Source organism: Haemaphysalis longicornis, unplaced genomic scaffold, assembly GCF_048455015.1.
Source record: "Haemaphysalis longicornis isolate Haplotype H1 unplaced genomic scaffold, Haemaphysalis longicornis Haplotype H1 scaffold_17, whole genome shotgun sequence".
NCBI lineage: Eukaryota > Metazoa > Arthropoda > Arachnida > Ixodida > Ixodidae > Haemaphysalis > Haemaphysalis longicornis.
In genome coordinates this window covers 1,314,567-1,336,133 of record NW_027526276.1, presented here as the reverse complement: position 1 = coordinate 1,336,133, position 21,567 = coordinate 1,314,567, and the positions used below count along the sequence as shown (strand labels likewise).

Here is a 21,567-nt window from a genome sequence, read left to right as displayed (position 1 = left end):
AGTGTCAATTGAGGGTGTGACGCCAAGCACCACCAATAGCAGGGCTCAGAAGACACGGCGTGCGCTCCACATTCAAGTACACAACATTGGTCCTGTTGTAGCCTTGGACGTATGCCTCGACAACAACCGCGGACCAATTCTTGAGCCGAAAAAGCTGGGAATGTGCGTGCAGTTACGGACAAACGAAATGTGAACACGAAAGTATGACCCACAACACGCAAAATTGAAAAGATACTGTTTGTGGAAGCCGAATAGCGCCCGGCTATTGGTGCATTTGGCAAACCGCATTTCCAAACTTTGTCAGCGTAATCAAGCCACGCGTCAATATGACCTGCATGGAAAAAAATCGCCCTATTTCTGTGTTCCGGTTTATATTTCCGTGCAGGCATTTCCTTTTTCCGTAACTGTACTTATGCCGCATACAAGAGACGCTGGCTGATACTGCCTTGTGGCTTCTGCGAACCAAATTTTGTTAAAGCAAAACGTTTCTTAGTGGGTCATAACACTGATGCATTTTTCGGTAAACCGGTTGGTCGACTGAACAGCTCTGATAAGATCTCTGGACACACGGCACGTGAATGAAATCGGGCTTCCATTGTGTCAAAACGGTTACTTGAAAATCGCGATAAACGAACGGTTCTACATAACACCATACACGTATTGATAGTGAAGGAGGGGCACGATAGTGTAAGTTTATCACATAAACCAGGTATTGGCATACATTTGCATTGTTCGTAGATGTGTTTCCTTAGTGCTGCGAAAACGTTTCGCATGGGTACGTTTGGCGAAAAAAAACTTTCTTTGCAGAAGCCACAAGACATATCCCGCATTGTCTCTTGTAGGCGTCATAAGTACAGTCATGGACAAATCAAATGGGAACACGAAAATATACGCTGGAACACACAAATAGCGCGATTTCTTTCCATGCAAAACAAATTGACGCGTGGCTTAATTACGGTAACAAAGTTCCGAATTATGGCTTTCGAGATGTACCACTGTACCACTAACACGCCATTATTGGGCTCCACTGACAGTACTATTCAATTTTGTGTGGTGTGGTTGATAATATCGTGTCAGCATTCCATTACGCCACGAATGTACATGCATTCCCAGCTTTTACGGCTCAGGAATTGGCCCGCGCTTGTTGTCGAGGCATACGTGCAAGGCTGCAACCGGGCCAATGTTGTGTACTTGAATGTGGAGCGGAGGTCGAGTTTTCTGAGGCCTGCTATTGGTGGTGCTTCGTGTCGCACAGTCAATTCACACTTTACGCTTGCCGCGGCCTTCTTCTTATCGAAACGCAACCAGAACGACGAACTGTGGCCACTCCCTTGCCACATGGAGCGTAGCATTACGGCCTCCATCCCTTCTCGTTTCTAAGCGCCACAGTGGTACAGCAGTCGGGAAACCTAGGAAGTTTTCTTCAGAACACTGAGGTGACCTTATCTGCGTGCCTATGTCCTCCGAGAAATATGTCACTCTATTTCACAAAGTTACATAATTCAGTGTAGATAACGAGGCAATAATTACGCGAAAAAAATCGTTGAAAGAATTGCTGCCAAAAAGTACCCTTCGAATGTTACTTGGAAATCGTGTGAGCTTTGACCCACGTTGGTAATTCCTTTTTTTTCCCTGGGGTCAATATAAACCGTGAGTCATGGTTTGACAATATATTCAGATAACCCTAAGCCTCTAGTACTAGTCGTGTTTTTGAAGCACCCTCCCGTGAGACGAATGCATAAATTCACTGTTTGGTAGTGTTTTTAATAGGTGCATGTAGTAATTCGTTCTTCTGTTCTCCACCTGTGACTGACCTCCTTCTCCACAAAAGGTTGCTACTGGGAGACATCTTCGCAGTTTCTACACATGCAGTACAACACGGACGTGTAGAAAGCAAAGGAAGCAAAAACAAATGCCAGATTATACATCAGCACAAAACGTGTGACCTTCGCAGCCCATAGAGGTAAGGTTTGTGGGCGGTCTCGCAAATACAACCGCAAGTACAATTACCCCGCTCCTGCAAAGAAGAGCTTGTAATGGGCAATAGCTCCGCTTACATAACGGGCGACCTATCTAGAGTTGAGGCTGAAAGACCCTGTGATATGACACTTTCTCTAACAACGCGGCTGGAATTATACATGAACTACGCAACGTATAAATGGGGATGCCCATGCCATACCGAGGTAGTTCACACGTATTCAATGGTGATTGGCTGGATTTTTGCTGAGCAAGAAAACTACAAAAAGACGGAGCATAGCGACTGGTATCGTTCTAAAAATTAAAGATCTAAAAAGCAGTAAACTGATTACGATGAGGAGCATTTCAACGAGCTCCTTAAATTACGCCACGTTCCGCCTTTCGATCATGGGTTCATCAACTGCGAACACGATTCACTCGCAAGTCTGTTTGTATCAGGAGTTGAACGATTCAGTTCAAATATTGCATTAATTTGTCGATGCGAGCTAGTTGGTACTTCATCATGGGAACAGGTTAAGCGCCAGGCACAGCTGGAGGAAGTAAAACATACAGGAAAGGGGCGCGTTAGCGCACCCCTTTCCTGTCTGTTTTACTTCCTCCAGTTGTGTCTGGCGCTTAACCTGTCCCCATCATCAAATATTGCGGCGGTGTAATAATAAATTTTTTGGGCCGCGTAGAAAATACAAGTTTTAGTTGCTTAAGAGCAGCCAAATTGCCATTATATATAACATAGACACTCTTAGCGTATGGACCGCGCTTCCTTTTTTTGAAAAAATTGTATCCCCCCTACCCTGCAGGGTCAAGATATTTCGGCTTTGAAGAGAAAACAGGGCTATTATAGATAACACACATGGAAAGGCAGTATTTTGCAGCGCTGTCTTCTTTGCCCAGCGCTTATTCTTTCTGTCTTAAGTAGGTTTTGGTCGGTTTCAGATGTGTTTCGTTTTCCTATACATGCTTGTGTTGAGTATCAAATCTGGTGTTATTGCGACTTGTTTCGAAGTGGGTGTACACACAATTAAACCGTCGAACCCAGAAAGTAGTACCATTAATAGCTTAGTGACTAAATTGCCTTTCAATTTGTAATCGCGGGGGGGGGGGGGGGGCACTGAAATTCCACCAGGGGCCCGTTTCAAAACGAGCCGCGGGGAGTCTCCGGCCTGCTTACCAAGGTCGCCGCTGGTTTTGCGGCACGTTCGCTACTGAGATTTCCCGCTTACATTCGCCGGAAATACATATTTATGTGTAGCAATCACTCTTGCTGCAAATGTGGCGTATTTACGAGAGTATAAATGCTTCTTACGCAATTTTAGTGGCGTGTATTGGGTTCGTATAAGGGCCGAGTGTGTGTCACCGCCCAGCTTCGCCAAACCGGGATAAGCATGGAGCGGATTGTACTTTTACTGCCCTAAAATTTACTAACAGTCTCTCTGTAGGCAGCGTCCCTTCAGATGCTCATGTTACGGCGATACACTACTATGTAAATCGGTTTTGTGCGCTTAAATAATTTACCTGGGCACTCGTACCTGACCACACCAGTTACGCTTCATATCCTACCTAATGACCACTATACCCTGAACAAGCCAATGTAACCTAAATTTCCCGAACATTCTACGCAGTAACCATGATGGATAATGCAAAACCATACCTGGGATTCAGCACACGACAAATAATTTTACGCTGGGTCATCTTGTCGCGAGGAGAGCGCTCGCAAACATTTATAATCTGCTACCTATATCATCCGCGAGCAGCGCGGAGCCTGGCTTATATCCGCGTCCGCGACTAAACGCGTCTTCGAAACATTGTCATATAATACAGGGATCCTGCAGAGTCTAGCTAAAGCTGAAATCAGAGGGCCTTATCAGATACCACACTCTTCAAACACCTTTTATTTCTTGTGAACTGCCTACCCTGTATACTTCAAAAATGCGTCCGCCAAGTGATCAGGTGTTCGTTAAAGGAGTACTGACATGAAATTTTCGTGTTACGTTTTTTTCGCTGCTATGCGTGCCTACCAGCGCACTAATCCTAAAATGACACATTAGACGGTCGAGCTCATCGTAAACATTCATTTACGGCGTCGTTTATTCGTGTCAGTTTCGGTTTCGACAAAACGAACGCCGAGCGGACGCCATGACAGGAGGTATCACGTGACGTCACCATTCTTGCCGTGCCGCTGCCGCTCTGGACGCGCGCGCGAGCGGCGCACGCGGGCGCCCAGACTAGCGGAGGTCTTCACAGTCCCCTCGCGCCCGGGCAGTATGACGTCAGTCCCAAAACCATGACGTGTACACACGCCAGAGCAGCGCGAGCCAACCACAGCCAGCGCGTCGGCTTCGTCACGGGAGCCCCGACGTCGGCAGTTTGGGGAAAGTAGCATATGATGTCATGTCGGCCCGCTCTGGGCTTTCTCGTGCGGGCGAAGATTAAAATGGATTTAAAATATGTTACGCCGAATGGTTGCTGTTGAAACTTGCTGGGAGATATCGCCTGATAAAAAGGAAGCATTTTACATAGTTATCTCAGCTTTGAAATTTTGTGTCAGCACCCCTTTAATGTAGAAAAACAAAAGAAAAGTGAACTCACAGCTTGTGTCTGTGTGATTACTAAAACGTCAGTTCTTTGCTTTCGCTCCGTATTTGCAGACAACGATAGTTAAGCGTCTGTCTGCCCCCCCCCTTCTTGCGTTGGGAAATATCACCGCATTTCACGTGTAGTTGGTGTAGCGAGTCCTGCCTTGCTTAAGTTAAGACGAACGTTTTGAGCATTTCTTGAGCAACAGTGGATCTTTTTCTTCCCGTACGAGCTATTCTGTTGCTTCCAGACTTTGCAGAACATTCATTTTTTCGTTGTTTCATTATCTCTCCTTCGCCCTTCCTATAAGGCGGGAGTGGGCCCATATTTAGCGTCACAGCCATGGAATATACTTAATATTTTCGCGTTGATTATATTCCCATCAAAGGCACAGGTGATTGTCATTTGTTGGGTAATCACAGTCCCGAATCATATTTTTTCTACAACGTATATATTCGAAACAAAGTCGCATTCGTTGTCCCAAATGCAAAACGAAACCAACCTCTCACTGTGCCCGTATCAGGCCTAAGAGAGGCGGCAACAGAATTCGCTTGTGCCTTACGTGTTCGGAGGTGACAGGCGTGATATGCTGCTACCGTCGCCGGCACCCGTAAGATCAGCGAAGAAGCGCAGTACCGCGTCCGCTTTGATAGCATTGTGCATTGGCTCAGCGAGGCAGTCCTAATTGAAATGATTGGACCCAGTTCACAATTTACATTTACGTCTCTCGTCTGGGGCGTATAGGACATCACCCATAAACAGCCTCTACGTCGAAACTAATGAACCACCACTCACAGATACAAGAACAATGCTGACATGCCCACGCATACTAAAGATCTGTTCACTGCCAAAACACCTTTGTTACCCCATAGTTACAAAATTACAACAAACCCCACGCTATCAGACCATTGCTCCTTCGGTTTGAAGAGAAATGCCAAGAATTAAGTATGCTGGGCGCATTACCTCAAATTGCCCATAGACCGGACCAACTACCACCTTGCCATAGTTTTCCTACTAGAGTGACTTCACACTAACGCGCCTTCAAAAATAGCAGACACCGCGGGAACATATTTTACAGGACTTTTTGGCACTGAACGAAAAATACAAAGAATACGCAGCGTTTTACTCAGGCGGTTCCAAAACATCATGCTATGTTGGGAGTGCAGAAGTGCAAGGGAAATGGGAGAAGGTTATAAGGTTACCACAGTGCGTCTAGGTTTTCACTGCGGAATGTCACGTTATAGCTGTGGCTGTAAAAAGAATAATGAAAGAAAAACTAAAAGAACAGTGTTATCTACACAGACGCTCTCAGCGCAATGACAGCAATCAAATAGAAACATGCAGCTCAACCTGTAATAGGAGGTATAATACACAACTTAAAAATGGCTGAAAGGCAGGGACCGAAAATTAAGTTGTCCTGGGTTCCTAGTCCTGGGTTTCTAAGTTTTTCCTGGGTTCCTGCACAAGCCGGTAATGGAACAATAAAACAAGTACAGATTTCCCACAGCGACTTTGTGAAATTTTTATAGACTAAGCTTACAGAAAAATGGCAGTCATCACGGGTTGAGGAAATCAACACCAAGCTTCGCAGAGTTAAACCCACTATAGCAAAGTGGCGATCACATTGACATAAAAAACGCTTCAGATAAGGTATTGTATATCGCTTCCACATTGGACACATAACTGTCTTCTTACTAAACAAGATAAACATAGATTTGACGCATGGGACCCAGAGCTAACACTGAACCACATCTTACTGTCATGTGAGAAATATGAGGGCCTCAGAAGAAGGCATTTTAGGCTGTTCTACAAAGAACACATTCCATTTCACCCCAGTTTACTTTTAAGAGAAGACGGTTTTGCTAAAATTTCCTCTGTTTTTTGTTTTGTAAAAGAAGCAATGCTCTTAAACAAGCTGTAATGTTTTAAAACAACGGACAATTATCCACAAAACAAAACCCAAAACCATCTCTTTGCCGCATGATAGCCTTAGTTGCTGATGTGCCATAAACACAACGCAACCCAACCCAACACAGTACCGCGTCCCCGGATATCTCTTGTGGGCATTCCAGCACTCTACCAGAACGCAGCTAATTCTTGAAGTGCTCTAAACGTACTTTTTCTTTATAGCCATCCCCACAGTGGTCATTCCGTAAGCGCCGCGGAGAGGCGCCGCAGGCGCCGCAGTGATGGCGCAGCTCGAGGCTTTTGGGAGCCTCATTCCACTGAATGATCGTTAAATACAGCTTTCTATTAGCAGTCCCGTGGCGGGTGACAGCTGAAAAGTTAGTATAGTAGCCAAACAATCGAATGTACCTCACTTGCAATCTTTCCTTTTAGCTGGCTTGCTTTATAGGGAGGATGAATGAACGTGTCTATGAAGCACTTAGTCTTGGGGAAGAGTCCTTATTCATGAACGCCTTGAGGCGGTCTGGCTTCTTTGGCTCTCTTCGCCCGCCAAAGCTGGTATTCATGGTCGGAAGTCACAGCGTACTCTCCCATTGCTCGGGGAAGGGAAAGGTCAGGAGAGGTTGTGCAGGGGTTCTCATCAAAGCACTACGTAACATGGCTGCTGGTGCCCGGAACTTCGCAGAGGTGGCATTGTGAGGTGCTCGTGGGTTGGGGAGATGTGTTTGAAAGCCTCGAAGGTGACGTTTTTTTTTCTTTTGTGAGATTTTGGTGTGGATGAATAATATTCTTCGCCCCACCCGGTGCTGCTGCGGGATTTGTTTGAAGGACAAGAGCGACAGACATGCCTTTGCTCGCCAAACATCTGGCTTGCCCGGTGTGTCAGCTCTCGTGCATGCCGGTTGAAAGTTTGGTTGCCGGGAACGTAAGGTTGGAGTGGAGCCCAAATAATGAATACTTGGCGTTCGAGAGAATGCTGCAGTAGAATTTGTGTGGTTGGCATTGGGTGAAGCCTCTCGAGAAAGTTATACACGCTTGTTGGCAGACCGTGATAATGACCACCCCAGGGGTTTGGGAAAGGGCTTGGGCGGTGGCCACTGCGGGCCGTACAGCATGGGTGGTAGGATTTAATGCGCTTGTGAGGAGGGATTCAGTTGTAGTAACAACAGCGATCAGGGCTGTTTTTGGGGGTAGAATGCTGCGTCTGTGCACACGGTGGTGGAGCTCTGACGGTGCTGTTTGGAGATCGCTTTCGCTCTGGAGACTCTGCGAGCCTAGTGGAGTACCAGATGAACGTTGAGGGGTAGTGCAGCCACATCGGTAAACTTGCGAATCTCCTTCGGAATCTGAATCGCACCGGCCCGGGGGTGTTCTAGTGGTTAGCGCAGACACAGTTGAGTTAAATGCGTTCAACCAGTGGAGGTGAATATTAGGCGTGGTCCCGTTACTTCACCATCCACTACCCGTACACTTCGGCGACCACAAGGCCGTCATCGTTAACGTTACGCCGCGTGTTATATAAAGAATACATCATACGCGTTCCTCACACGTTTCACGCAATTAGAGAATCAACCCAACGGAAACACCAAGTCAACCCCCAAGATGCGTCGCATCTCCTCGGGGTTCGCCTCGCGGGAAGGTGGGGTAATTTTTTTGTTACGAAGCCAGAATCAACAAAAAAGTACTATTTTTTTCTTGTTCGTCGTACATTAAGCTTCTAAAAAACTACTGACATTTTGGAGGTTCAATTTTATAATAATAAAACAAATTTCATGAACCATCTACGGTAATATTGTTGCTTTTTTACAGCCATAGCCAACGTTTCAGCCTGTTCATGAGTCATGCCAAGGACAAGTGGAACGTACCTGCCGGGTACATGACGGAACTCCTTTTGGAAACAAATTACTCCGTAACTCGCAATGACGGCAGCTTCGTGTTAAATGTGTTATACTTTTGACAAAGCGAACATTCGAAAGCGCAGTGCCGTGCTTGGACTCGAAGGCCGTGCTTGGACTCACTGACCGCAAGGCGAAAGGTTATATTCCAATACAAAGGCGTCATGTGTGGTGTGACAAAAGCTTCATCTGCATATGGGACACAGTCGTAATAGACCATGTTTGACTATCTAATTCTTTGGTATACAGGACGACACGAAATTAACGCGGCAGTACTGTTGTCAATATACAGGTGTTTTTACTAATATATTCTTTCTGTTTACGCTTTGTACAAGCGCTCCACTTTTTACCGGCGCAAAAGACGTGTGACATCAAAAATGACAGGAAAACGACTGTAAGAAAAGATCGCACCCAATGCCTAACGATGTGAGTTGCTGGTACTCTCCGCAACCACGTTTGCTGGTGCCATTCGCTACGTTCTCCCCTTAGTCTCCTTAACAATGAAGCTTCTGCTCTAAGTGAAAGGATACTCGTTCGGAACAGTCCAATTAGGCGGTCTATCAGTGCGCTCTACGGATGTCTTGCAGACGGAAACACAACATAACCAAATGTTTGGTCTGCGCAGCGTTGATAAAAGATTATTGGGTATGAACGTGGCGATGTGATACACGATGTTTTTGTCTTTAGCACCGGATGCGGAGTCAAGCAAATGTTATTGGCATGTTCGCATCCTGGCGGATGTCCTTGGGGGGGGGGAGCTCTCGCTTTGTGTTGCGTCTAATTGCGTTCCCTATATGGCGCCCCAAGTTTGGAGAAACACGACTCTTATCAGAGCTAGCAAAAGCCCGGCTGCGAATGCATATAAAGCTGTTTATCACACATCGGCGGCAAGCTTTTTCCCAAAGGGAACGCAGTACGCCTGGCGTCGTCTTAGTTGGAGGGAATTCTTCGACTCTGAATTTTGGAAGCGGGAACATCCGGATTTTAGGAGCGCTTCTTGGATGTAAGTTCTCTCAAAATATTGCGGCGAATGATATGCATGATACCCCCCGCTGCACAGGAAACACTTTGTGGCCTTGTAGGGTGCTGGTACATTTATAAGGGTAAGCTAAGAAATGTCTACGATCCACTTCAGCTTAGTGCATGGAGGATGCTGATCGCTTCTATAAAATCAGGAAAATAAGTAAATGACCTTAACTAGCAAAGATGTTACCCAAAAAATGTCGTCGCGTTTGTGACTTCGCAAGATGAAAGGACGAAGAGTAGTATTGCGCGATAACACAGCGCAGGTCCCATTTTTTTAGTCAAAATGTTTTTCTGACGTTTTATTTTGCTAGTTTTCCCGGGATTTCGCGATTCGTGATTCCGGTTCACTTTAGGAAAGATTTACATACATTCCTTACGGGGTATGAGTAGTTTTTAATACGGCTACTGGTTCGTTAAATGCGCATTACTGACCTCATCCTGAGTTACTGATGCGGAAGTCATCCATTATCTGCAACGTCCCAACCAATGCCCCGCTGTGTCGGGATGGGAACACTGGTTTTGTGCCACTCGCTGCCTAATTTCATTATTGCTCTCACCCGGATGAAGTGTAACCGTAACCGGTGCCGCAAAGGAGCAAAAAATTAATAAAAAACATTTCCGGTGCGTAATGTTGCCAAGTTTGCCTGCGTGACGATTATTCGCCATAAAATAGCGCTCAACCGCTTAGTTTCCGATTGCGGGTCTGTGGGTAAGAACGGGGATTAACTTCCGCCAGACACGCATTCACTATATTTAAAGACGCTGCCGAAAGTATTCTCCGTTCAATATGACGTATTAGGCAGTGCAAGGGTACCGTATTTCACAAGAAAAGGAAACATCATTCTCAAACAGTTGCCATACGCATGTCAAGGTATAACTAACCTTGCGACCTTCTGTGGGCTTGTGGAAGCATTGTGGCGGCACGGTGCGACATGATGTCTTGGAGTAGTTACAGTGAAATAGATCTGTAATAGCGTCCGGCAGTTAAATGCTTCGATTCCCGGTTGCGGCACCCGCTTTCCAGGTGGAGGCGAAAAGCAAAAACGCGCGTGTGTACGAGATTGCGGCGCACGTTAAAGATCCTCAGGTGGTCAAAATTAATCCGCAGCCCTCTACTACGACGCGCCTCATCGCCTGGGTTGCGTCTGCGCGTTAAACCTACAATACATCAATCAGTTCAATGCGCCACTAACATGTGTACCACTCGGCAAATGATACAGTCCCGCATCTCCTATACGACTTCGGTGCCCGTCCTAATTACGGGCATTTTGTGCAACTATATTTATATTCGTGGGAAAGTTCTTGTGAAAAACAGCGCTGTGAAACTGCGAATTTGTCTGCTGCGAAGTGTGTTCAACTTTTTAAACCATCATAAGCTAGGTGCATAACAGATGTTTATAAGTGAATGTACCTATCTAACGTTATATTTGAATAGAAGATGGTTGTTCAGACCCGAAGAAGGTTATCTAAAACATGTAATCACAAATCACCCAGTATATCAGTTGAAAAATCTGAAATCAAGAGACTGCGACGCGAGGTTTAAGCAGAAACTATGACGATATTGGCATAGGTGCATTGCGTCGCTTTATAGATATATCAAAATTGTCTACTACATCAGGCGGCAGGTTTAAAACAGCGCTGCTGGCGTAATTTCCAGTCCCACCGTAAACGCCTTAGTTTCTTACACCCGTAATTTTTATACCGCTGAGGGGGCTGTATCTCAGGCTTCTTGTTCCACTAGCTTGAGCAGGGCTAGGCACTACACGTGTGTTACTACTGTTTTGGCCTCACTCTGGAGGAAATTAGCTCGTATTGGTTTCATTCACTGAATACACGCCATAGAAATAAGTACGGCGTTTTACTACAAATTCGTTCCATCTTTAAAGAACGAATTTCTTGGGAAGACTGATAAGCTGCTTACGAGCTTTCGTATTGTGATATTTTAACAAATGTGGATATGGTGTCTGAGTACAGCTATCCCTAGTACTCAGCCTCGATTTTAATAATTAATAAAGCAATCAGTACAGCATTGTAGTAAGCGAAAAAATGTCAATATATTTTGAGTAGTGTCTGGTTGCTCAAACGCGGCGTTTTGCTCTCATCATCCAAAAGAAGGCTTCAAATATAATAACGTTTCGTTTGCGCCACGGAGCTACACCTAGTAGGCTGTTCTACGCAACGTAGCGGAGATGTCCAGATAAATCTCGGCCACCTGGTAATATTTACTTTCCGCCAAAACCCCCGCACAAGGGCGTTTTATGTTTTTGCCACCGCCTGCAAACCAGCCACTGCGCCGGGATCAAAACCCCGTCTTTGGGCTCAGCAGCCCCACTCCTTAGAAGTGTACACCGCAGTGGGTCACAGAAAAACGTTGGAACTGTATTTGATGTGACAGCGGTATTTGGGCCCATTTGATAAGAAATAACAATTTAGCAGTTGTAAGCCTGTGGCTCGACTCCACTGTTTGTTGAAGTTCCGACATTTTACTCGCCCAATTAACGATAACCAGACAGGAATTCTGCGCCCAAAAGTCTTGGTAACAATTCAACATAGTGTTTCTATGAACGATTTGAAGACATCTGAACAATATTTGTTTGGTAAACACCTTGGAACTTGCGCGCAGGCCGGAAACTGGGCTCGGCATGTGGTGTAAAAAATTGTTCAACTTATATAAAACGTAAAATTTGTCGCTGTGACTACACCTTAGTATCACAAAACCAGCTTTCGCACATATTATTAGACGAAGCCCAGCCAAGCCGATCGCACGTGAGCGGGCGCCGCGTGAGGAGCGCGCGGCATCGTCCAAGCTTGCGCGTGGCCTTGCGCCACTGGAGGAGCTATAGACAAAAAAAGACCACAAGAAAATTTAAGCCGTTCCAATCAATGTAAAAGCGGTCGTACGTGCAGAGCAGTGATTCGCCATAATGGGCTGTAGCGCCGTTATCCGTTCACTGCTACCACACAACGCATTTCAAATTTCCCACCTTCGCAGTGCTCGCGCGCTCCCTGCCTGAAACTGCGCCAGCGGGAGTTCTCTTCTCTTCGTGCTTTTCCTCGCGAACTTTTCGGCATTGCACTACCACTTTTTGTTTTTTACATAGTAGAAACCAACCCAACGGGCGTTCTTAACTAAAAGAACGCGGGCGCTGCCGGTTAATTGCGTGTAATGCAAACTTGGGCTAGTTGGTACATTACGAAAACGAAAACTGCGCATAAAACGAGGACACCCTGCGCCCTGTGTGTCAAGTCGTCTTCTCTTCTAGCCTCGTTTTATACGCAGTTTTCGTTTTCGTGTTTACGTATATTTTGCCTCAAATGTACCTGCAGTTTTCTTTGCGCTAAACAACGGGAGATGTAGGGCAAGCGCCAACGGTTCACGAGTTTGTAATGCTTATGACTATATAAACCGCTTGACTTTCGAAGCCTCTGGGGTACGCCGCGAACGACAGCAGCGTTACTGCGGGACGCCCTGTTTCTCTAGTTGGGTCCAGAAAGCGAGCTACAACGACAAGGCGCGGCCCTAAAGTGGCCGTGGGACTCGACATGCCTCGAGTCGGCCAGCTCGACTTTCGAGAACACTCTGCCCAGCGTTCGTGGCGATATCTCTCGCGTGCTGTTCTCCTCGCCAATTTGCGTGCGTTCGCGCATGAAGACGCCGAATTCGGGAAACTGATCGCAGTAGGTTTTAGCGCGTGGTAACGGGGTCCACTTTAGGAGAGACGTGAAAGACTGCGAACAAAGCGACCTGGGTTTGCCAGTCATGCAGAACTTTCAGCAGCAAGTTTGGAAATCCCCCTGAGGTGCAACATCCGGGCCCCCGACGAAGGGACAGTGGCCGCCAGCTCAGCTGTTTCGTCAGCCTTAACTGCTAGTGCAAGATGCGCTAAATGATTGTGTACGCGCGCGCTGAGACGCTGTGGAAGGGCAACAGTTTTTTTTTTTTACTTTTCATCCTCCTGATCTTTTCCCTTCCCGGAAAAGCGAAACGGTGTGTGTTTACAGCGAGGATCGTTTCTAAACGTTGTTGATCAGGCAGTCTGGAAGATATTGAGCCTCGTTGTGATCAAAAAAATACTGGAGGCGCTTTGTGCGAGAGCACAATTATTACTATATCTGCAGTAGTCAATCTATCGAGTTACCTTTGTGAATTTCCTCCATGTTTCCCATGTCTCACGTGTTCACATTAAGTACCTTTTTCCAGTGTTGTTCTACAAGCGGAGGCTTCAATTGATCAGAGACCAACAATTTTCTTTCAGATCGCGCCAGCGAGGATGTCTCCCGTAAGAGTCCTGGCGTCTGTTATTTTCATGGCGGCTGCGGCCACTGCCATGCATTACAGAACAGGTAAATACGGGTCTCATTAATTAAAGGCGGGAAATTTCTTTGAAATGCAGAGCATTTCAGTAACTCACGATGTCACAGGCGTTGACGTCCGTAGTCCGCACCGCACCCCTCCCTACTATATAAAAAAATAGTATCCGGCGCCCGGTTTCGATCCCTCGACCCTGCGGGCGGAACGCAATGTACATGGTGCTCTACCCACTGCGCCACAAAGCCGACACAGTATGCGACGCTTCCAACGCGCCTTATATCGTTGACTCATTCAAATTACTGCTGACGAGCGCTCTCTCGTCAGCAGTTGCCACAAGTGCAACAACATTAACTTAACGCAAACTACTTAACGTCGTGCGCCCCCGGAAATGCTCTGCATTTGATCGTGCCCCCCGCGAGGGGGATGTTTCACTGCGTCTTCTCTCGGTCGCGGGACCCGTGGCGCCATCTGGCGGAGGCGCAGCACAACTCGTAGCACTTTCTTTGAAAAAGCGCCTCGAAAGCGCGGCAAATATGAAATTTCATTTCGCCGTGGTGACTTCACGTTTTTAAGAAGTCAAATCCTTGTACGAGGACTGCGCACTCGTCCTCCGCACTAGTATCTGCATTGTGGCATCTTATGGAACCAGCATGACGCGCACACAATGCAGCAGTAAACTTACGCCAGAGGAAGCCAAGTTGCTTTGGCATTAAAAGCACGTAAGCAGGCTGAAGTACGCCTTGAAAGAAGCGTTCCGTTAACTGTAGGCGTAGAGTACTTGGGAAGACACCTGCCTCTCACCGAACCCTGCTGGCTTCTATTGGAGTTCCGGCCACAGACGGCAAGTGTCATTGTTATCAGTCAACCCCTTTGAGGGGTATGTGGTCAGTGCGATAGCCATGGGAACCACCATACCAAAGCACCGGGAAAGCCTTTTGCAGTGTCCAACACACGCGCACTCACAGCCTGTTCCGCATCCGCAGCCTGTAACCAGACAAGCGGACTTCAGTGCTCCTCAAAAGCCATGCTTCGTGCGGATTTGATGTAAATTTCAGACACTGGCCTATAAGCGCGTACATAGGTTTGAGTACCGCTCACGCGGTGAATTTATTTCTCTTTTAGTTAAAGGAATGTGGAATTCTGGGGATATACGATGTTCGAACGCCGGTTTTTCTTGCTGGAGGGGGCCACATTCTCCCTTCCTACTGGAAAATGTGGTATAGGCAACACCCGGTCTTAATATCCACGGAAAAACATTTTCGCATACCAGTAGGCTCAACCAGACAGGTGCAACCATACTGGCAAAGCTCGTGGGAAAGAAGCGGAACTTCCTCACCGTTCCAACATTGGGAAAGCCTGATTCCACTTTGATTCAACCAAAACCTTCCCATCTGTAGCAGTGGTGTTACTTCCGCCGTGTACTGAAATAGACGGTATAGTATTATTATTATTATTATTATTATTATTATTATTATTATTATTATTATTGCAGACCTTACATTTCTTACATGCGTGCAGACCTTACATTTCTTCACAAAATTGTTCATGGTGACCTTTCTTGCGCAGACCTGCTTAACTGTTTAGAGTTTAGTGTTCCACAGAGGCCCACCAGGTCGCATCGCCCTTTCTTGACCGCTGCGCGCAACTCCAATCATTCTCCTGTGCGCAGAATACAGAATTGCTACAACCGCTTCTCTGAACGCCTTGACATCTTTCAAAGCTCCTTTACAATTTACCGTACTGCTTTGTTGAACACAGTATGTTAAACATCTATGATATCTCTGTCGTTCGTTTTTCTTTTTTTTATTGCTGAAATTTGGTTTCTCTGTGGTTCTGTTTAACCACTATAGTTGCCTGTTTTTGAAACTGTTTACTTATCATGGTTGTCTTATCATTTGTCTCTATACTTTGTCATTGTTCTTGTCGTCTTACTGTTAAACTTTGTTCTCTGCTTGTTGTGTATTCATTATAATAAGCTGAGCCACAAAGGCATCTTCTTTTTCTTTTTTACCTGTACCCAGGCTCCGCCTGTGCTTTATTTCTGTAATTTTCGCTACTTCAATTTGTGTGTGTTGTCGCTTGTTTATTTCTTTCAATATGTTTCTTGTATTTTGTTTTCATGTAACTATCCGTGCGCCAGCACCCAGGCCTCTGGCTGTTCCTGGGCACGTAAATAAACATGATTGATTGATTGATTGATTGATTGATTGATTATTATTATTATTATTATTATTATTATTATTATTATTATTATTATTATTATTATTATTATTATTATTATTATTATTATCATTTTCATGCGGCCCTGACGGCATTCCTTCTGCCGTACTGAAAGCGTTTGGTGATATCCTAGTTCCAGTATTGACGTGTATATTTCAAACTTCTCTCAAGTCTGGCAAGTTCCCCGCTCGTTGGAAGAATGCAAGGGTTGTTCCTGTATTTAAGACAGGTTCTAAATTGGACCTCACGAACTACCGACCGATATCTATTCTTTGTGCTGCTTCTAAATTGTTTGAGTCAATACTGCATAAACTACTCACATTCAGTATAAATACCACATTAATACCTGAACAGCGTGGTTTTTTCGCGGGCCGATCGACCACTACCAATCTCGTCAACTTCATGCTGCATGCTTCGGAAGCTGTGCAAGGGAGAGGTCAACTTGATGTAGTCTACTTTGATTTAAGCAAGGCTTTTGATGTCGTCTGCCACGAGCTCTTAGCCAAAAAACTATCTGAGCTTGATATACAACCATCCCTTATATCTCTTATATGCAATTATCTATGTGATAGGTCATGTTTCGTGCATGTAAATGGACAGTCTTCTCTTTCCTATGAGGTCACCAGTGGTGTCCCTCAGGGCTCAGTTCTCGGGCCACTTCTCTTCTCAATATTTATAAATGATGTCGCGACAATATTTAATGATTGTAATTTTCTTTTATATGCCGATGATGTAAAAATATTTAAATCTGTTTCCAACTCTGCCAGCTGTTCCGCTCTCCAGAGAGCAATCTCGTCCTTCTCGCATTGGTGCTCATGCAACAAACTCCTCATTAATACATCTAAAACTAAGGTAATGACATACACAAGAAAGACTGACAACATCTTGTTTCCGTATAACATCAACGGTGAATTACTCCCACGTGTGGTAGAGGTTAATGACCTAGGCGTCACTTTCGACAGTAAACTGAGCTTCTCTCCACATATTCAGGTAATTACTCGTAGAGCTCTTCGATCGCTTGGCGTTGTCTGTCGCGTGTCCAAGGAGTTCAAGGAGCCGATTTCTCTTCTCAAGCTCTACACAACTATATGTCGTCCTCAGCTTGAATATGCATCTGTTGTCTGGAACAGCACGAGCAAAACAAACCGTAAGCTTGTAGAAAGGGTCCAAAATAAGTTCATATCTATCTTCAACCATCGCTTCGGCGATAGTAGTAATTATAACCCTGGGTCGCCCTCTTCATTGACGCTATCATGCTTAACTTCCAGGCGGAACAAGGCTGATATTCTCTTCCTCTTTAAAATTGTGCACGGCATAGTGTCTTGTGGTGAGCTGCTACAGCATGTTCGTCTTTATGTGCCGCAAAAGTGGACCAGGAAACATGATACCTTTTGCAACCCCAATTGTCTGCGTGTCTTGTGCCCTGTGTGCCGACTGCAACGCACGTACAATCGGTACTCGGATTACCTTGATATATTTAATGATTGCCCTACTCTGTTTCGCAAACATGTCTGTGAGTTTGTATTGGCGTAACTGCCAACTTTGCTTATTCTGCATTTGTCTTTTATCCTTGAGTTCATGCACTTAAATGACTTTCATTCCGTAACTTCAACATAAGCTATCCTTTCGTTTTTTTTGTATTTTGTATTTTATTTTGTATTTGAAAGATGTGTACATTATGTTTCGTGTGTTTCTGTTTCCGTGCGCCAGCACAAAGGCCGACCCCGGCTGTTCCTGGGCACGCAAATAAATGATTGATTGATTGATTGATTGATTGATTGATTGATTGATTGATTGATTGATTGATTGATTGATTGATTGATTGATTGATTGATTGATTATTATCCATTGCAAAGCCAAAGCAAGAAATGTTTTTAGTGTGCAAAACAATGCCAAAATTTTGTTCTTATCGTCTAAAAATACCTAATCAACCACTTTGCCTCCTAATACAGCCGTTTAGCAACGTTTATACGTAATCATAATCCGGTGCTAGCCAGGGGAGAACCCACCAAAAAGGGTACATCAAACTTGCGCTCTTGGCAAGAAAGAAAACACTTTACCAAGACACGGTTGCTGTGTTTGTGCTTCCGTCTACACGAGAGTGCCGCATCTGGTTGAAAAGGCCGATGATCGGAAAACGTGATATTATTCCGCGTTTTCGGTCGGGGTTAGCCAACTGTCCATGAATTTTCACGTGTGCTTGATGTGCCTGGGTAAAGTGATGTATTGTCTTTAGATCTTTGTATGGACTTTGAGAAAGCGCCACACGGGACGTTGTTATGCAAATTACAGTGTTTAGCATTACCTACAAAAAATTATTCACTGCATTCAGGCTTACCTTCAAGATAGACGTCATAATGTAGTGATTACGAATTTCTCATCAACTGTTCGTGTGCCTTCAGGACTCCCACGGGGAACTGAGTTAGGGCCACTTTTGTTTTTAATTTTTGTTCATGATTTAGCTTCCGTCATTCCTGGAAATGTGCCTGTGCGTTTGTTCGCAGATGATTGTTTAATTATTAAAGAGATTTCTTCACCGTGTGATCATGTGGAATCACAAGAAGCTCATATCGCTATCGGCAACTGGTGTCAGAACTAGGGCATGCAGTTAAACACTAAAAAAACTGTGCTACTACTTATCACTAGGAAACCTTGTCCCGGTCAATTCCACTATACTTTAAGGGGCCGTAACATAAATAATGTGGATAAATATAAGTTCTTCGAAGTCACTCTCACAAGCAGGCTAACTTGGTCAACCCACATATTTGACGTTACCACTTCGTTATTACGTAAGATATCGTTTCTAAAAATAAAATCAGCATCTGCAGCCTCGCGCACTGACATTCTAGCATATAATGACTATGTTCGGTCAAAGCCAGAGTATGCTTCCATTATTTGGGATCTCCATACCAAGAAAGATATTACGAAACTGGAACGTATAAACAGGAAAGCTGTTGGGTTTGTTTTTGGCTAATATCGCCGGCTTGATTACCCGACCACCCTAATGCAATTAAACGACCTTTCTACTAGAGAACCTCCCAGAAAGTTCAGTCGTCTTTCCCTTCCTTACGATTGTTTGTCTGGTAGTGTAAAAATTGATATTTCTGACAGCCTTAAACCGCTATCAGCACAACGTACTCGTCATGGTCATGATCATTGTCTAACGCCAATTTTTGCCGATCGAATGCTTTTAAATATACTTTCTTTTCCTAGAACTAGGGAAGATTGGAATTCTTTGCCCTGTGGGGTCTTTAATTCTAACAGGTTTCCTGGGGACCTGGAGCGCCATTTTCTTTCTTAACTTTCGTTTCAGCCGTATTGTTGTCTCTTGTTTTTTACAACTATTTTTTCGTGTCCCCACTCCTCCTTGGGCCAGCACATTCGGCCGCAGTGTTGTCAAATAAATCAATAAAATTTATCCCTACTGGAATGTGAAAGGGGCTGTGAAATCGCATTTGCAATTCCCTGTTTCAACACTGGTCATTTTTTCAGACGTACCGTGTGACTTCAGCGGCTTCAACCCCAACCTCGCCGTTACAAGACTCATCTCGAAGTTTCCCAAGTACGTAACCTTTGGCCCTGAAGGATTCACGGAAATTTTCCCAGGATTCGAAGGCGGAAGACTCAACGTCAGTGGCTTCCAGAGGCTGACCCAGTACGGCCCTGCGCTGCCCTACTGCGTGAACGGAAGCCGCTTCCTGCAATTTGAGCTGGTCAACGACGATGATGTCGTCATGTCGACGCCCTGGAGAACCTGCTCCGGAAACCAAGGAAGCATAAGTCTCCGCACCGAGTTTTCGCGCTTCACTGTTCAGCTAGCTGTTGGAAGGGCAGGTGTCAATGACGTGGCTCTGTCATACCAGGGACCCACTGTCCCCGTGTCAACTGTGAACCCGTACCTCGTCGTTGACGGTGCCGGCGATGCATTGAGAATGGTTGCTGGAACCCTCAGCAAGATCTTCAGTCCAATTACCCTGGAGTTGTGGCATAATCAGTTCTTCTCCAACTTCTATGCCGCGTTGAAACAGGCTTTGGAGTGAAATTTACTGGCAGAACCTACGCTCTGCATTCATCGTTAAATCCAACATAAATAATCTTTCTAAATGTAAGCAGTATTCGTATCGAGTGCGAAATAAAGCAGAAAAAGGCGAATGTTTTGGGGTGTCAGTTCTGAATTAATAGTGGGAAAACAGTAACACAAATGTATTACGCAGGTAAGGGGCGGCACCGAAACATGGCCTGGAATCCTAAATATGGCCGCGCCTATGTTCCAGGGAAGCACTTATAAGCACCTAATTGTCCTCTCAGTTCGTATCACCACCATGCCCGCGTATTTGATTCTCCCTCGACTGGGATGGTCGTCTTCAACGGGAGGCTGTCAGGAGAAGATGGCGAAGATAAGCATACAAAATTATCCCCGTTTCTGCTCACTTCCTTGCAAATGTTGTCTAAACACGACAGTAGAGACGTCACCCCTGTACGAGAGTAGAGCTGTCACCCCTGCAACTTAAATCCATTTATTTTACCACGTTGCACTGCTCCAGCGCACTCCGTGTGCCATCCACTGCAATCTTTCGTTATGGTTGAACTTCTTGGAATGAAACCAGGAGATATAGTGTTGCAGGCGACAGCGGTAGACGGCGTATTGTTTTCCATTTCCTATTGCAAAAACGAAGCAGCCATGTATTTTTAATTACAAGAACACTGCAATTATCACAGGTATTCATATTCTGCCTCAAATACGCGTAATGCGTTGTTTGTTCTAAGCAGTGTTGGCGAGCGTGAACATTACCACTAGACTGAAAAGTTTCGCAATATACTTTGCCTATATAATCATTTCGTTCAACAAATTTTTCCAAGCGGCTGAATCGAGGCACAGACAGGCAGACCAAATTTCCGCGTACAAGTAGCCCAAGAAAGACTATCGTCTTTAAAAGTCTGGCAGTATAGCGCTGTGAGGCCAAACTTCGAAGGCGAAGCTGTGTGTGCGAGCAATCGCCGCAGCGTCTCGAACTACGGGCTTGTAGACAGAACAATCTTATAAGCAATGTGGTGCTTGAAAAATCGAATTTCGACTACTCGTAACAAGGAGATGATTACAGCAACGTATATATCAAGAGTAGCTACACCGGACCCCGTGCATCAATGGGCAAGACGACTTGCTATATGAACGAACAAGTTTGCGCGAAAGACGAGGACGAATAGAAGAGAAGGACAAGATGAGATGCGCTCGTCTTGTCCTCTCTTCCCTTCGTCCCCGGCTGTTGCGCGAAATTATTCCTTCACACGTCATGAACCAACTAGCCAGCGATCAAGTCCTACTACGACATGCTATCGTTTGCGAAGTCGTCTTAGTGATTGAACTACTAGCGTGCAGGCATGACGGCCCCTCGACTCAAGTGCAACGTGTCACGTGTCACATACGGACACCTGTTAAATGACTCCATAAACACATTCCTTTCAGGTACGTTTCCGGCACTACGTCTGTCCTTTGGGTAATGAAGAGATAGGCACAAAAATAATTATTATCCACAAAGAAATAAAAGAGTTGTTGCGTTTTAACTTCTAGAATACAAGCGAATTGAGCAGTGCCCTTTCCAAATTGAGCAGATGGAAGGCAAAGAACCCTCCATCTGCGCCTGAGCATTTCCACTA

General features: G+C 45.3%; 1 protein-coding gene across 1 annotated transcript; it reads left to right on the top strand.

Moving 5' to 3' along the window:
* Positions 1-9,176: 9,176 nt before the first annotated feature.
* On the top strand, positions 9,177-20,064 carry LOC144166374 (uncharacterized). The gene is made up of 3 exons (XM_077695890.1): positions 9,177-9,357; positions 13,637-13,724; positions 19,405-20,064. The coding sequence occupies exons 2-3, from the start codon at positions 13,652-13,654 to the stop codon at positions 19,950-19,952; spliced, it is 621 nt and encodes a 206-aa protein (XP_077552016.1). The 5' UTR covers positions 9,177-9,357; positions 13,637-13,651; the 3' UTR covers positions 19,953-20,064.
* The last annotated feature ends 1,503 nt before the right edge of the window (positions 20,065-21,567 follow it).

What these genes read in the sequence shown, in the direction of transcription:
- LOC144166374 (XM_077695890.1), top strand. Translation starts at nt 13,652, where the DNA reads ATGTCTCCCGTAAGAGTCCTGGCGTCTGTTATTTTCATGGCGGCTGCG. An exon ending in TGCCATGCATTACAGAACAG is followed by an intron (nt 13,725 to 19,404) that starts GTAAATACGGGT and finishes TCATTTTTTCAG; the next exon opens with ACGTACCGTGTGACTTCAGC.